The sequence below is a fragment of the Rhinatrema bivittatum genome, chromosome 5 (genome assembly GCF_901001135.1).
Source record: "Rhinatrema bivittatum chromosome 5, aRhiBiv1.1, whole genome shotgun sequence".
Classification (NCBI taxonomy): domain Eukaryota; kingdom Metazoa; phylum Chordata; class Amphibia; order Gymnophiona; family Rhinatrematidae; genus Rhinatrema; species Rhinatrema bivittatum.
The window spans coordinates 364,704,415-364,720,507 of NC_042619.1; the positions used below are offsets into that span (position 1 = coordinate 364,704,415).

At 44.2% G+C, this 16,093-nt stretch overlaps 2 protein-coding genes across 3 annotated transcripts in view; one reads left to right on the forward strand and one right to left on the reverse strand.

Moving 5' to 3' along the window:
* GPR180 (G protein-coupled receptor 180) overlaps positions 1 to 865 on the reverse strand; it is a 100,590-nt gene extending 99,725 nt beyond the window's left edge. The window contains exon 1 of the mRNA XM_029604742.1: positions 588 to 865. Within this exon, the coding sequence (XP_029460602.1) occupies positions 588 to 834 (247 nt within the window). The 5' untranslated portion in view covers positions 835 to 865. The remainder of the gene's footprint in view (positions 1 to 587) is intronic.
* The window catches only part of TGDS (TDP-glucose 4,6-dehydratase), a 100,784-nt gene continuing 85,478 nt past the window's right edge, over positions 788 to 16,093 (forward strand). The window contains exon 1 of one of the 2 annotated variants that reach the window (XM_029604740.1): positions 788 to 1,283. In XM_029604740.1, the coding sequence (XP_029460600.1) occupies positions 808 to 1,283 (476 nt within the window). In that variant the 5' untranslated portion in view covers positions 788 to 807. The remainder of the gene's footprint in view (positions 1,284 to 16,093) is intronic. The other variant, XM_029604741.1, reaches the window with a different exon arrangement.

The following is a 16,093-nucleotide window of genomic DNA, read 5'->3' on the forward strand; positions in this document are numbered from 1 at the left end:
CTGGATTCGCTTTAGCAAGGAAGTGCTAGGGGCGCAACCCTAGCACCTCCTTACTAATGTGACCCCCTAATTTAAATATTGCATGGCTCCCGCTTTCTACACAAATTTATTGCATTGGTCCCTAAATGTGTGTCGGAGACCCACTTTCTTTTTGCTTCAGAGTGAATGCCTAATAGCTTCATTCACATGCATCTGCATGTGATGAGCGCTATTAGATTCACTCGGCGTTGGACGCGTGTTCAATAGGAAATAATCCCCTTATTACATTAGGGGATTGATTAGCGCCTATTCAACCCATGCCAGCTGAGCGCACTGTACTGCATCGGCAGTAGAGGGATTTCAGGCTACCAGTTAAAAGGGGGGAGAGGGCTTTCTGCATGATCTGAGCAGGAAGGATGGAAGACAGCAAACTTGCAGCCGTAATACCATACGGAAATCTCGGCTTTTCTACAGACTAGTGTGTCACAAAGCCGGGGGCAAGGGGAGAGGAATAGAAGAGCAGTAGCACCTGGGGACTAGCAGAAGGACGCGGTCACTACACTCGGCTGTTTAAACCCGCGCCCTTTACGTTCGCCTGCCGCACCTACCGTGGAACACAAAGCTCAGGAGAGGCTGGCCGCTGCTTTTCTGGGCCACGGAGCTCTGGAAAACCCCCACCACCGTTCTAGAGCACGCCAGCCCCGCCAAGCTCAGCAGCGCCAGCCCTACCGCCACCGAGCGCAGCATCTCCCAGCGCCGCCGCCAACCCGGAGCTCGCGCCCGGCTCTGGGCTCTCTCCGAAACGTCATCAGCCGGGCGCAAGAACCAATGAGGGCAAGGCGCAGGGCAGCGCATGAAACGAACAGCCAATCCGTGGTCCGACCGAGCTGCCACTTTCCAAAGGCCGCCAGGGCTAATCAGAGCCCTGCGAGCTCTTCCTCTACTTGCTACGTGTCCGCCGATTATCGTAAAGCGACGAGAAGGGGCGTAAATGCTCCGTTTACGACGCAGGTGCCTAAATTGTGCATAGACCAGGCACTCGGTTCTGGTTTCTATCTGAGAGGCTCCGGCGCTCCAGCTGTTGATCTGGATTGGGTGCGTTGGCGTATTTTTGGCTGCGGTGGGGGAAGAATCTTCTCTTGGCTGGAAGTGCTTGGCAGCATAGCGCTACTGTCTAGTCGGCACGCCGGGTTTTGGCGTTCGTGGTGGAAGCGTGTGAAGCTGGGAATGACGCCAGTGAGGACGGAGGGTCGCTCCGGTGCTCTCGGGAGGCGCGTGCTGGTGACTGGGGGTGCGGGTTTCATGTAAGTGCTGCGCTGCCTTGGCTTAGGCCCTCCTGCAGTTAGAATGCGGAGCCGGCTACTCATCCAACTACTCTGCCTTCTAGAGATGTGCAGAAAGCTTTTCATAGATTTGGATACTTTCGTACGGTGTGATGTAACATCTGGCTTAACTTTGGAAGACATTGGTGACTATCAGGGACGAGCAAACTTTGAGCCACGCCCCCTTTCCATTCAGGCAAATTGGTTGCCCCCTCCGCCCCGCCAGGATGGGTTACTAGATATTCATACTTGAAGGGTATTCACCACTCGATGCCTCCTTCCTGTATCTCTTCAAGTTTCTGAAAGGCGTAACCTCACAGGCACAGAGAGGCAGAGATCCCATGCGAAAAGGGGAATTTGATTCAGACAATAACCAACTAGGGCTCCGACTTTTATGGTATAGAGAACTGATAAGTGGGGAGGGGGGGGGGGGAGGGTAACCTGCAAGGAGCAGCAGTTACTACCCTTAACAGAAGGCATAGGATTACTACCCTTAATTAATGAGCCTTGATGCTTTCCACACAACATTACTCTCATAATAAAAGCAAACTAATAGTGTATAACAGGGGTCAGGAACCTTTTTGGCTGAGAGAGCCATAAACGCCACATATTTTAAAATGTAATTCCATGAGAGCCATACAATATGTTTAAAACTAAATACAAGTAAATGTGTGCATTTTATGTAAGATCACACTTTTAAAGTACAATAAGTCTCTGAAAATATTACACCAGGCCTTAAGACACCAATACATCTCCTATTAGGAAAACGGACCAAGTCAGGCTGCTATAGAGTCCTACACAGAAACTACACGCCAGCAGAAAACCTCACCTGAATCACGTGCTGTCCCTCACCTAACATAGAATAAAGAGACCAAAACGCATAACAAGAAGCATGCAGACAAAAACTGAATTGGAAACTGCAACAAGCCAGAGTCTCTGTATGCAGTGTAACAAAGGAAAAAAGAAACATCACACATCCTTATAAAACAAATCAAGAAATATAAAATCATCAGCAGTAAAACTGTACTAACAAAAAGAACATATTTCGAAACAGCTGATGAGTGGAATATCCAATAATTAAAAACTCATATAAAACATTTCCAGATACCAACAAAATATTTCAAAATAGCAGACACAAAGATCCAGTAATGAAAAATAATAAGGATACAAAATTTTTTTGCTCTGCATACCTGGGAACGTTTGATATCCAGGTGTCCTGAGATTGTTCTGAATTAGCAGGAGGTGGGGTGGTTTGCTTGGAACTTTCTCCTCTCTGTCACATACCAGCGCTCTCTCTCACACTGGCTCTCAATGACACACCTATACACACATGCTCTCAGTCACTCACATATACAAATGTTTTTTCTCTCTCACTTATATAGGCTCTTAATTACACATTTACACACATGCTGTCTATCTTTTCACGCTTACACACACACAGGCTTTCAATCACATAAATACATGCTGTCTTTTTCTCTCACACACAGACTCTCATTCACATGCTTACAAACATGTCCTCTCTTTCTCTCATTTACACACAGGCTCTCAATCACATACTCACATGCTCCCTCACCTAAATCAGCTCTCAATCACACACATACACACATGGTCTCTCTCTCTCATTTAAACACAGGCTCTCAATCACATACTCACATGCTCCCTCACCTAAATCAGCTCTCAATCACACAGACACACATGGTCTCTCTCTCTCATTTAAACACAGGCTCTCAATCACATACTCACATGCTCCATCACCTAAACCAGTTGTCAATCAGACACAGACACACATGATCTCTCTCTTACTTATACACACAGGCTCTTAATCATACATACACATGATCTCTCTCACACACAAAGGATCTCAATCATACACACATACTCTTTCAAACAAACAGGTTTTCAATTACAAACTTATACATACAGGTTCCCAATGGTAAACTTACATTCATGCTCTCTCTCTCACAGGCAGGATCTCAATCACAGACATACTCTCTTTCACATATACAGGCTCTCAATCATTCACATACATGCAATCTCTCACTCACACACACAGGATCTCAAACACACATGCTTGCTCGCTCATTCATTCACTCTCTCTCTCCCCCCCCCCCCCCCCGGGAACTCGCGGCAGCAGCAGCCACCTCCCAACGCTAACCTCCTGCATTTTCAGCCCTCGCGGAGGCGAAGGCGGAGTCCCATCGGCCGCGGTTGAAGATTTTCATTTTCCTCCGAGCCGCGCTGCAGTCTTCTTCCCGCGCAGGCACCCGATGCTCTCCACTTCCTCTTCCGGGCCGCGGGAAGAAGAGAGCACCGGCGTGCTCTCTTCTTCCCGCGGCCCGGAAGAGGAAGTGGAGAGCATCGGGTGCCTGCGCGGGAAGACCCGCGCAGGCACCCGATGACTCCAGCGCTGGCACCCGGCTGACACCCGATGACTCCCGCGCAGGCACCCGGATGACTCCAGTCGGCGTGCTCTCTTCTCCTCCCCCCCGCGGCCCGGAAGAGGAAGTGGTGAGCATCGGGTGCCTGCGCGGAAGAAGAGACCACGCTAGTGTGGTCTCTTCTTCCCGCGCAGGCACCCGATGCTCTCCACTTCCTCTTCCGGGCCGCGGGGGGGGGGGGGGGAGAAGAGAGCACGCCGGTGCCGCTGACTCCAGCTGTCCTGCCGCGTTCCGCCCGGGCTGACAGCATTTTAAGCCCGGGTGGCGGAGGACCGGGGAGCAGCTGGGTCAGCGGGGAACCGCGAAGTATGGCGACACTTGTCTGCGAGCCAGATGCAGCCCTCAAAAGAGCCATATCTGGCTCGCGAGCCATGGGTTCCCGACCCCTGGTGTATAACAAAATCTAAAAACGTATAATAAAATACAAAGAGAAAAGCAACAATAAGAACTAAAAACCGTTTTACTACGGAAGGTACCCCCAGATTTAGCAAACGAGGCAGGACCCAAGAAACAAAGCGGAAGCCGATCAATATTGCTGAATAGCGAAGAAAATGATCGGTGTCAAAGGGATTCTTTATTAGAAATGTGCCCGACTCTGGCCGAGTTTCGCTCTCGTAAGAGCTGCCTCAGGGGCTACAACAGACAAAATTAAAATTGAAATGAAATCAAAATAAACGTACATATAAAAATACAACAACATAAATGTATGTACGAACTGTGACTAACAAAATAAAAACATTCAAATACAAGTGTAAAATGTAAATATTGCTTTGTTCAATCTCTCCCCTCTTCCAGTTCCAAGTTAATTTTCCCTGTTTTATTGTAACTTTCTCACATCCTTTAACTGATTTACTGTATTTAAGTTTAAAGTTTCTATTGGGAATATTGTTTATTACGTTACGCTATGCTTTACACACATTGTTATCTGTAAACCGGGTTGATGTGATGCTAGTCATGAAACTCGGTATAACAAAAATAATAAATAAATAAATAAAGTGTACACTTGATTTAAAAGTATTTGACATAAAAAAAACCTCCTAAATAGACCACACTAAAATATGAAAGCATCACTACAAAATTCTATAATTAGCTACTGTAGACAATAGATTGGCTTACTTCTGTATTATTTAATTTCCAAATCTGCATTGTGTCTACCTGTGTATGAACAACACGGTGGATGTAGAAAAAAGGGAGATAGGAAGAAACATATGATCGTAACAGGGTACCTGTACTGATGAGTTCTTATGATCAAACTCCTTCAATTGGAATCATCACAAAAATGCTGAGCCAGTGCTAAAAGAGAAACCTAGTGTGAAGATGGAGTGTGTACATACCTTAAGATTAAAATAAATAAATTAAGGTGTGCGGTAAAATAGGCAATGAAGAAAATAAAAATATCAATAAAAATATTACAACTAAAACTTCATGTAAATAAAAGATTAAAAATTAAATGTGCAAGCCGTAGGTAGAAAGTGAACCGTTGCCACTCACATCTCAAACGGGGAAAAAAGGATATAAATGCAAGTGTTTTTTTTTTACCTTCAAAAGTCCATGCATTCAATCTCATAAATCTGTGTCCAAAAAAGCACTATATGTTATTAGCCAAGTGTCAGTGCATGTATCGCTTCTCAAAAACTGTCAGACACACATGGTAATATTTCAGAACCTGAAAAGTAATTTACACAGTGTATCAGATTACTACTAAATATATATCTTTAACGATGCATGGACTGGCAGGGGAGATGTTAATGTTGAGGATCTGTGTCACAGTTAAATCTATACTAATTGAATACAATGTAAAAAGATTGTTTGTCAAGGATTAAAACATGTTTGTAACATCACTATATACATTTTTACACAGACAGCCATTTGGAGTGAGACCCGACGGGAAAACTCACTGTGTACTTCCTTTTCCCTTCCTTTGCCCTCCTTGATATCTCCTCTGCCTTTGACACCATTAGCCATGAGATCCTCCTTTCCCGCTTACTGGAAATTGGCATCACAGGCTCTGCCCTACTTTGGTTTACCTCCTATTTGAATAGACTATTATTCTGAAATATTAACATGAGTGTCTGACACGCTTTTTGAGAAGCGATGCATGCACTGTAAAAATTGCAAACTCTGAATCTGCCCTTTATCCCCCTTAACCAAGGTGTCCACCAGGACTCCTCCTTATCTTCCACCCTCTTTAACATTTACTTATTGCCCCTCTGCCATCTCCTCTCCAATCTTGGCCTCAAGTTTTTTCTATATGCCGACGATGTCCAAATCCTCATCTCTATTCAAGAATCCATCCCCAAATCCCTTTTGGGAAAATTGCCTTGCCTCCATAAACTCGCTTCTCACCAACCTCCACTTGGCCTTAAACACCTCAAAAACCGAACTCCTCCTCATCTCTAACCACCACAACTACACACCGCTCACTCCCAGCGATCCCTCCCTCCTTCACAGTCTTTGCACGAGATCTTGGAGTCACTATAGACAACCAATTAAACTTAAAAAAGCAAATTAATAGAACCCTAAAAGAAGGTTTCTTCAAGCTCCATATACTCAAAAAAACTCAAACCACTCCTCCATATCCAAGACTTCCGTACAGTCTTACAAGTGACGCTTCTCTCCAAAATGAACTATTGCAAGTCCTTACTCCTAGGCCTCCCCTACAAATGTTGCAAAACGCAATGGCCAGAATCCTTACTAATACCCATAAAGCTGCCCGCATCATACATAAAACCCTCACGATCATCCACAACTCCCTTTACAACCACAATCTCACCTGGCTTGATGATGCCCCACGCTTTCGTCCATCCATCCGTCCGACTAGAACAGCTCACAAAGCTACCTTCTACACCCCCACCCTCAAAATTGCACACCTCACCTCCACTAGGGAGCGAGCCATCTCTGTTGTGGGCCCTACTCTCTGGAACTCTATGCCCCTAGAGCTCCGATTGGAAGCCTGCACCCAAAAATTCAAAAAAGGGCTAAAGACTTGGCTCTTTAAACAAGCATTCTAGGACCTGGACCCCGCTTAGTCCCTTCTTGCTCACTTCGTTCCTCCCTCCCTTCTCCTTTTTGCATTATACCCTCCCCTCCCATTTTTTTTGCCATGATTTACATTGCTTCACTTGTATTTTGCATTTTACCCTACCGCCCCTCCCTTTCCCATTTTTGCCTTGAGTTTCATTGCTTCATTTGTATTCCTTGATATATCTCTCATGTCTGCCCTCCCCTTTCCCTCCCCGTCTCCACCCCCCCACCCTGTTATTATTGCATCCTCTGCGAGTTTGTAATTAGTGCAACCTATATATAGTATTGTTTATCTCCTTTATTGTAAATTTGTATATTATGCGCATTACTATATCACTTCCTCTGCTCTGTATGTTCTGTCGAGTTGTTAGTTACCGTCTGTCCTTTTTTCACCCTCCTTCCACAGAGCATCTTTGTTTCTCCCTGCTCCCCTTCCCCCTCCCTTGTTATATTGTATTTTCCTTCAGTTTTATGTAAACCGATATGATGTACCCTCGAATGTTGGTATAGAAAAGCTAATAAATAAATAAATCTTAACACCTCAGGGTGTTAACACCACCAGTGGTGGCTGTTAAGCATGTAGGTGCTCCTTTGTGAGACATGTAGCTAGAAAGAGACATGCATGATTGCACGCCTCTCCCTAGCCTCAGCATGAGCCCAGGAGTGTCGTAATTTAATGTTCAGCATGCAGGGCATGGATAGCTCGGCCTTGCTTTATGAAGAACACACATTGCACACAGCACCACCTCTTCATTTGAGACCTTCCAGTTTGTGTCTTATCCCTAGGCTGAGTGAGACAGGGACAGCATGACTTGTTCCAAGTATTGGGAGCAGCAGCAGTGAAGGAGCTCTGTTAGCCACATGTTAATACCAAGGAAACGAACTGAGCCAGCAGTCTGCACCACACAGATTTCTCTCTTTTCTTGTATTTGTATGTAGAAGGAACAGGTCCTTCATGATGGAGTTTGTGTATGTGTCTCTCCACCCCCCTCTCTCCTCTGTTTAAAAACAAATTGAAAGAGGAACTTTTGAGGTTTTCAGAGCTTTCTTAGCTTTCCTTTTGTCCCTAGGAGTCCTCTCCATATCTGCATTGCATATCCCATGGAGGCTGGTGTGCCACACATTTTTATTAAAGTAGGTATGCCTTGGGCTTGAAAAGGTTGGGAAACATTGGCTTAAAATGTAACAACTGCTTGGCCAGGCATTCTAGCACTTACACTGCCCAGTGCCACCACTTCCTCACCACAAAGTTGAAGGGGCCTTGATCTCCCAACCCTCCTCCCCCCACCCCTGACAAGCTTAGGGGGCACTGTGTGCTAATCGCCCCACCCTAGCCCAAGTTTTTTTTTTGTTTGTTTGTTTTTTTTAAAGAGAACAGCTGCATAGCTCCTAACCTGATAAACATTAGGTATCAATGCATTGGTATGCAGCATTTAAATTTGATTCCAGAGTTACGCCTATTTTCTGCCCATAGGACAGATTCTTGAAAAACCAGGTGCTTCATAACTTTTTTAGTAACATGCCTGATAACAGAAAAGCATTTTCTCTCTGGTTTCTTGTGCAGAATTGGTGATTGAGAAATTTTGAGGAGAATGCCTCTAGGTGGTGCTTGTGGCTCAGGCTGCTTTCCCTTTTTTTTTTTTTTTTTTAATTGGATTGAAATGAAGGCTAAAGCAGGAAAGAAACTGGAAGGGAGGTGTACAGATGTTTTGTTATGTTGCCAATTTACTTCATATTTGAACTTGGAGAGAAACTGGTAAGAGTTATTTTGTAAAAGTGAATGGAAAGACTTGGGAAAACCATCAAATGGAGGTAAATTTGGGCAGGAGTTACATTTCATTTTTGAAGATTCACTAGTCATTCTGAGCTCTGTGAAAACATAAGTGATTTGTTATTGTTCCTAGGCGTCACTATGGTATTGAGGCTGGGGGTAGAAGAGTTCTGCAATGCAAAGAAGGCTTTGGCCAAAATTGCCAAAGCTTTTAAGACACGTTTTCTGTATTACCAAATATTTATGATTTACTCCTTTTTAGGTTTTGAGCTTCTAATTAGTAGGCACAGGTCACATAAGTGTTGGGCAGCACAGTTTAACCTGACCTGAATATTTTGTTTCTGGTTTATTACATTTGATCTGCTTTCTCAGCAAAAGGCCCAGAGTGGCATACAATAAAAATGTACAAAGTAACGAATGGTTACAAATATATCTATATCCATCTGAAGTACTGGAAATTAACATTTCCTAGCATGTAGCAGATGGACTCAGGACCAATGGGTATAGTGTGCTCCTGTTAGCAGTTGGAGACGGATCAGATTTCAATCTGACGTCAGCCTTAGAACATATACCCCTGCAGGACGCCATGCTCTTTAGTATTTTCCGTCTCCATAGCAGTTCAGGACTCTATGCACGCTAGCACAGCATTAGAGTAAAATTTTACAGAAGAAACCCAAATTAAAGAGAAATCTTACCTCTACAGACGAGCCCCGCTCTCCTGCAGTGATACTTACGGGTCCCTCCCCCAGTCGAGATTCCTGAGGTGATTTCCGCGATCCCTCAGAGGTAGGCCTCGGTCCGGCAGCCGGTTCCCAGCGTGGACTTAGCCCGAGGCAGCGGGTGCAAATTCGAGCGCAGAGGTGCGAGGGCCCTCCCACGTGGAGACCCTCTGAGGTGGTCGCCATATTGCCGCTTGGTCGCAGTCACCATTTCCATTTGAACGCCGCCCTGTCCGCAGATTCGTTCTGTGTACACAGAGGTGAGCCGTGAGCACACGGCGCGTGCATAAGTTCAGCGACGCACGCATGGGCATCAGGTGCACAGCCACGCACCCAACTGTGCCGGGCGCATAAGTAAAATCCCCGTGCGCAATCTCTCTAAACGCGCATCTGACTTACACGCACAACTTCGGCGCACCCGGAGTGTGTATCTCAGCCTCCTGGCGTACGCTTGAACGCACAAACAGGAGTTTCTTTCAAATCATGGCATCACTGGACAAGAAGCTTAAGGCCCATGGCCTCTGCCCAGCATGCCACATTAGAGCTGTGCAACACAAAGAGGCCACAGCCTTGTGTATACAGTGCGAGGAGGCCCTGGGTTATCCAGCCCAAGGTCCTCCCCAACTGATACGGGGATCCAGTTCCACCGACAGAACACCGGACCTCACTACTACTCCCAGTGGGAGCCTCCTTCAAACGGGGCTTCCCGGGGACGCAGTGCCTCTCAATTTAGACCCAGCATCTTTCTCCTGGGTAGAATTCTTCAAAGGCCTACATACCTTCGTCCACATGCAACTGGTGCCTACGATGACACAGCCACAGCCTCCCCCAGTGGACCCTAACGTCCCAGGACCCTCTAAAACCAGAGAAGTGCTTTGACCGCCCAAAAACCCCAGCCTTGAGGAAACAGACACCTTGGATGAGAGTCAAAACTCCCTGGAGGAAGGAGAAATCCCTCCAGGAATAGAACCCTACCAAACCATGAGGCGGTTCTTCACCAAAGACGAGCTTTCAGACCTCGTGGCAGACAGCTTGAAAGAGCTCGCTATCCCAGGCACAAGTGCTACAGGGGAACCTGGAATGGGACTCTCCGGAGGCCACATTCAAAGGGGGACGGACCCTGGCAGGCTCGTACTCCCTGGACCCCGCGGCAAAAGATCTCTTGGCATTCCCCAAAGTGGATGCTATGGTCTGCGCGGTCACTAAGCGCACTACCATTCCAGTCAAGGGAGGAGCGGCACTCAAAGATGCCCAGGACAGACATCTGGAATCCATCCTCAGTCATTCGTATCACTTATGTCGCTACAGATTGCGGCCTGCTGCACCATGGTGACACGCGCCTGTTTATCAAAGATCAGGAACGCCACCACACCCGTCGAAGCACTAGAACCAGGAGTATAATTTCTCACAGATGTGCCCTCCGACCTGGTGCGCACGGCAGCCAGAGGCGTCTGGTCCGTGGTGGCAGCCAGAGGGCAACTCTGGCTCCGAAGCTGGTCAGCTGACGTGACTTCCAAGATGAGACTCACGAGAATGCCCTTTAAAGGAACACTCCTGTTCAGAAGCAAACTGGAAAGTTAGCCAACAAATGAGGCGAATCCCCAGTACCGCAGCTACCGAAGGACAATAACAAGAGAAGCCAGCGCCCCTCTCTCCAATCACCTAAGGGCAGGGGATCACAGCGCTTCAAACCATACAAAAATACATATCAAGCATCTCGCCCAGCAGGCAGGGGCCAGTCCTTTCGGAACAAACAGCAGAAGGGGAGTCGGGTCTGGCCCAGGCCCAAGCCACACCCCACAATGAAAATCAGCCGGCCCATCCACAGGAAGAAGCCATAGGGGGCAGGCTTGCCCTATTCTACCAAAGATGGGTCGAGATAACTTCGGACAAATAGGTCCTAACCATCATTCGAGAGGGATATTATTTGTACTTCCACAACATCCCTCCAGACAAATTTGTGAAATCTCCCTGCCACAACCTCTCCAAAAGGAGGGCAGTGGAAACCATACTGACCAAATTGCTAACCTTGAAGGCCATAACACCAGTGCCCATGCAACAGCAAAATACTGGGCACTATTCCATCTATTTTATCGTTCCCAAGAAAGAGGGTATGTTCCGACCCATCCTGGATCTCAAGTCCATCAATTGTCACCTGAAGGTCCCTCGCTTCCGCATGGAAACCTTACGCTCGGTCATAAGAACGATACAGCCGGGAAAATTCCTCACATCCCTGGATCTGCCAGAAGCCTACCTGCACATCCTGGTCCACCACGGGCATCAGCGTTTTCTACACTTCGCGATCCTGGACCACCACTACCAGTTCCTGGCACTACCCTTTGGGCTAGCCACAGCGCCCCGACCGTTCACCAAAATCATGGTTGTAGTGGCGGCAACACTGAGGAAAGAAGGAATCCTCGCACATCCATACCTGGACGATTGGCTGATCAGAGCAAAATCCCCAGAGGAAAGCCAGCAGGCAACCAGCAGTCAAAATTCCTCATAAATATAATCTCAGACTTTAGACCGTCTCAACTGTGTAAAAAAAAAAAAAAGGGGGGGGGGGCAGGAGAGAAACGCAGGAGATGCAAAATAAAGAAAAAACGAATTGGAAATCAGACTGACATGACCTAAACCTATTTCTCACATAGAAAAGTCAAAACTTGTATCAAGTAGGCCCTGGGGAAACAGCTATTTTCTTCCCATCAATAAAAAATGTAAGCTGTTCTGGACAAAAAATATCTAAGAATCTTTTCCAAATTTTTTGATATGTTTATAGGGATATCTAAGTAGAAAAGAAGCCCCAAACCCTGAACCTCCAAACATAAGGCCAGGAAATTCCTACACCTTTCTTGTGTTACCCTAGCCAGGTCAGGATAAATCCTGACCAGATGCCCAAAAAAAAGTCTAATATATTTTTAAAGTAACTTTTCATAATAAAAGAAACTAATAATGTAGCCCTCTCAGTTACCTCAATAGAGGTGGATTCAAGAAACTGAGTTAAACTGGACCTATCCAAGGAAGCCTGAGGGCTTCCCCCAGGCTAGGAATTTTCTTAAATGTAAGGAAATATATTCTATTAATTACAACCGGGAGATAGAAAATGTCCAGAAAATATTTCCTGAGAGTCATTCACCTATTACGCTAGGGAAACTGGTAAATCACAAATTGCCAGACCTCAAATGATTTTCACACAGTTCCACTCTGGGGGATATAACCCCACGCTCTTAAATCATAATAGCATTCACAGACTCCAATTTGGAAACAGCTTCAAAGACTCCAGTTTTCTCTGAATGCTCCAGTGCTGAGCAAGGGACCCCAATTCTTGAGCTAAAGTCCACCTTAGCATAACATTCAGAAGAAAGGCTAACAGTCAAGTCCCACAATGCATCCAGAGTAACAACAGCTGGTTTAGGGGGTAAGATAACCTTCTTACCCCGTGCTGACTCACCAGAAGCCGCAGAAACACCAGCAACCAGTTTAGTATTGAGATTTTACACATACACATGCACGTGTACACGCACACACACATGTACACACGTTCAAAATGGGAGAGTGCTTGCTCTGATATACCATAACCTGGGCATTTTTTGCAGCTCTCTCCTGTCGCAGTAAGATTTCTAGCACCAGCAACTTCCTCCACCAAAACACTCCCGATGAGGTCATTGAGTGCTTTGGAGACATCAGCGTTACCAAGACCATGCTCTCTGGGGGGGGGGGGCAGATGATAGTCTAGCAGGTTCAATGATTCTCCTTCCCCAGCCGAAGAAGGATCTCCTGCTCCTGCCTTGGCAATGGTGGTACATGCCTGCACAACTTCAGGGTTGGGGAGACCTTCTCTGTGATAGACCCAAACTCAACCCTTCCGTTTAGAAGGCATGAGAAATTTTCAATTTGAGAGATCAGCAAGAAAAAATGGCAGAGGCAAAAGGAAGGAAAATCGTTCATGCAGACATCTTTTTCTCCTCTGTTATGAGAAACATTTGTTTCCTCTGGTTCAGTGGTTCTTAGGCTGGTCCTGCAGGATATCTTGATCCTTGGGATATTCCTATTGAATATCTGCCTCCAGATTATGATCATCTCTCGAGAATATTTCATGCATATTTGTTGTGATGTAGATAAAACCCACATTGTTTTATTTTCCATTTTTGTTATACCTGTGATTAAAAAAACCCCCAAAAACTCATTAAGCAAGGTGCTGTATGATGAACCAATACCAGTAACTGAATGGCGTTCATTACGGGGAGTGGGGGCACACTGAGATAATGAGACCTTGCTGCTGAATCCCAGTCCCTGGTCTGTCCTAAGCAGGGGTGAGGAACACAAGGTCTTCGGAGCCTTTAAGACAGGAGAGACACATGTAACCAGTTGGGTTTTCAGGTTATCCATGATGAATATGCATGAGATCTATTTGCATATATCGGAAACCCAGGATATTCTAATCTATCTCATGCATATTTGTTGTGGCAATCCTGAAAACCCAACTTATTAGCTGTGCCTCCAGGAGAGAGTTGGGAAAACACTGTCTTAAGAAACAGGACTATGATGTACTGAGAGAGCTTTGAGTAACTAGAGTTAAGGTTCCAGTAAATGTTTTACCAGTTTAAAACTTGCTCTAGTGATATTTTGACAGTATACATTTTTTGGGTGAGTAATTACTTTCAATAAAGTTACAAATCTCCAAGTTGTTCGTTTTTAAATCCTGTGATCTTAACAGCAGGAATTTCTTGAGCCATGGGCTCTAGGGATTCCTGTCTCTACTCCAAATACCAGATTCTCCGATCTTCAATGTACCCTGCCCCAAACTTTTAAGGGCGGGTAATAAATACTTTTAAACAAAAATAAAATATTTTTATTTATGCTTTTTATATACCATCGTTCCAAAGGTATATCGCAATGGTTTACATATTTAGCATTGAGTTACATTGAAATAAGGTTATAGAAAAATTCAAACAGCATTAGAATAAGTGAGAAAGTAACAAATATAGGAAAAATAGTAATTGCGTCAACAGTGGATTAAAAAGTTCGAGATAATTCAAATAGTTGAAATCAATTTAGAAAAAGGTAAGGGTATGATCTGTTTTCTTGATTTTATCAGATTGATTTTATCAGATTGATTTTATCAGATTAATTTTATCAGATTAATTTTAATTAAGTTTATAGGCTTTTTTAAAGAGCCAAGTTTTAAGATCATTTGAATTTCTTTTTTTTGGTTGAAAGTCTTAAAATACTAGGTAAAGAGTTCCAAAGTTCAGGTCCAGCAATAGTAAACATATGATCTCTAATCTGTGATAGGTGTGTAATTATTATTGGGAGGAATAGAGAGAATGCGTTTATTTTGATATCTTAATTTTCTTAATGGATTGTAGAGTTGAATTGAAATTCCTGGAGGGGATGGGTCAATATTGTTGACAGTGTTGAAAATAAATGATAATACTTTGTACTGGATTCTGAAGGATACTGGAAGCCAGTGAAGGTCTGTCAGAGTGGGCGTTATATGATCAAATTTTCTTGTTCCGGTAAGAAGTCTGGCTGAAGCATTTTGGAGGAGTTGCAGGGATTTAATTATGTCTGGAGTCCAAGCAATAGGGAGTTGCAATAGTCTAAGTTGCAGAACTGTGCGGACGTCTTGGCAAATAATGGTTTTATGTGGTGTAGTATTCTGAGTTTAGCATAGCCAGATTTGATTATCTTTGATATGTTTTTTCATATTGATATTTTCATCAATTTGGATTCCTAGGTCACGAACTTCATCTGAAAGTGAAATTTTAGCAATTTAAATGTTAAGAATAGGCAGTTTTGGGGACATGTTTATTTTTCTTAGCCAAATTATTTCGGTTTTATTAGTTTGAGGGTCAATTTCAGTAGAGTGTTCTTTTTGTATAGATTTCATATAGTTAGTGTTGCAGTGGTTTTTTCAAAGGTTTCTTCAAAGGGGATGTAAAATTGTATATCAGCATATATGAAGAATTTGATGTTTAGATTTGTTAATAGAGTGCAAATAGGAAGGTAGATATTGAACAATGTTGCTGATAGTGCTGAGCCTTGAGGAACACCTGTGTTAATATTAAAGGGATCATAGATTTGATTGCCCAATTTGACTTGGAAAGATCTATTTTCTAGGAAGGTAGAGAACCATTTGTATACATTTCCACCAATTCCAATTTTCTTTATTTGTTTGCATAGGAGAGTATGGTCAACTGTGTCAAAAGCAGCTTTTAGGTCAAGAAGCATTAGAAAATAAGATTCATTATTATCAAATCCTTTTAGAATGTTGTCATTAAGGAAATTATTAGTTTTTCAGTTGAAGAGTTTTTTTTCCCTGAAACAATTGGTTTGAGTATAGGATATTGTTTTCATCAAGGAAGTTTTCTAGCTGAGTTAAAGTAGCCTTTTCAAGACTTTTTGCAGTGAATGGTAAGTTTGAGAGAGGTCTTTAGTTGTCCCAGTCATCAGTTCTTACAGCTTTATTTTTTAAAGTAGGTTTAACAATAGCTTGCTTAGTCATCAAGGGAACTTTTCCTTGTGATAATGATTGGGTTATAATTGGCGTTAAGGAATCAACCTTTTTTAGAGTAGTAGCTAGAATCGGATCAAGGGAGTGAGTTGCTGGTTTCGTCTTGATAATTAGTTTGTTTCAAGTTTGGATACAGTGTCAAAAGATGTCCGTAAAGGTTGAATAATTTTATTTTCAAGATTAATGGCTTGGTGGTTGTTTTGGAATTTTGATTTGAGGCTTGCTTGAATTCTCTGGCTTCCCTCTTCCTCACTGCTCTCTCATTATAGTGCCAGAGAGTCATTTATTCCTCTTTGCTTCAGTACCTGAAGGGTACCTGCATG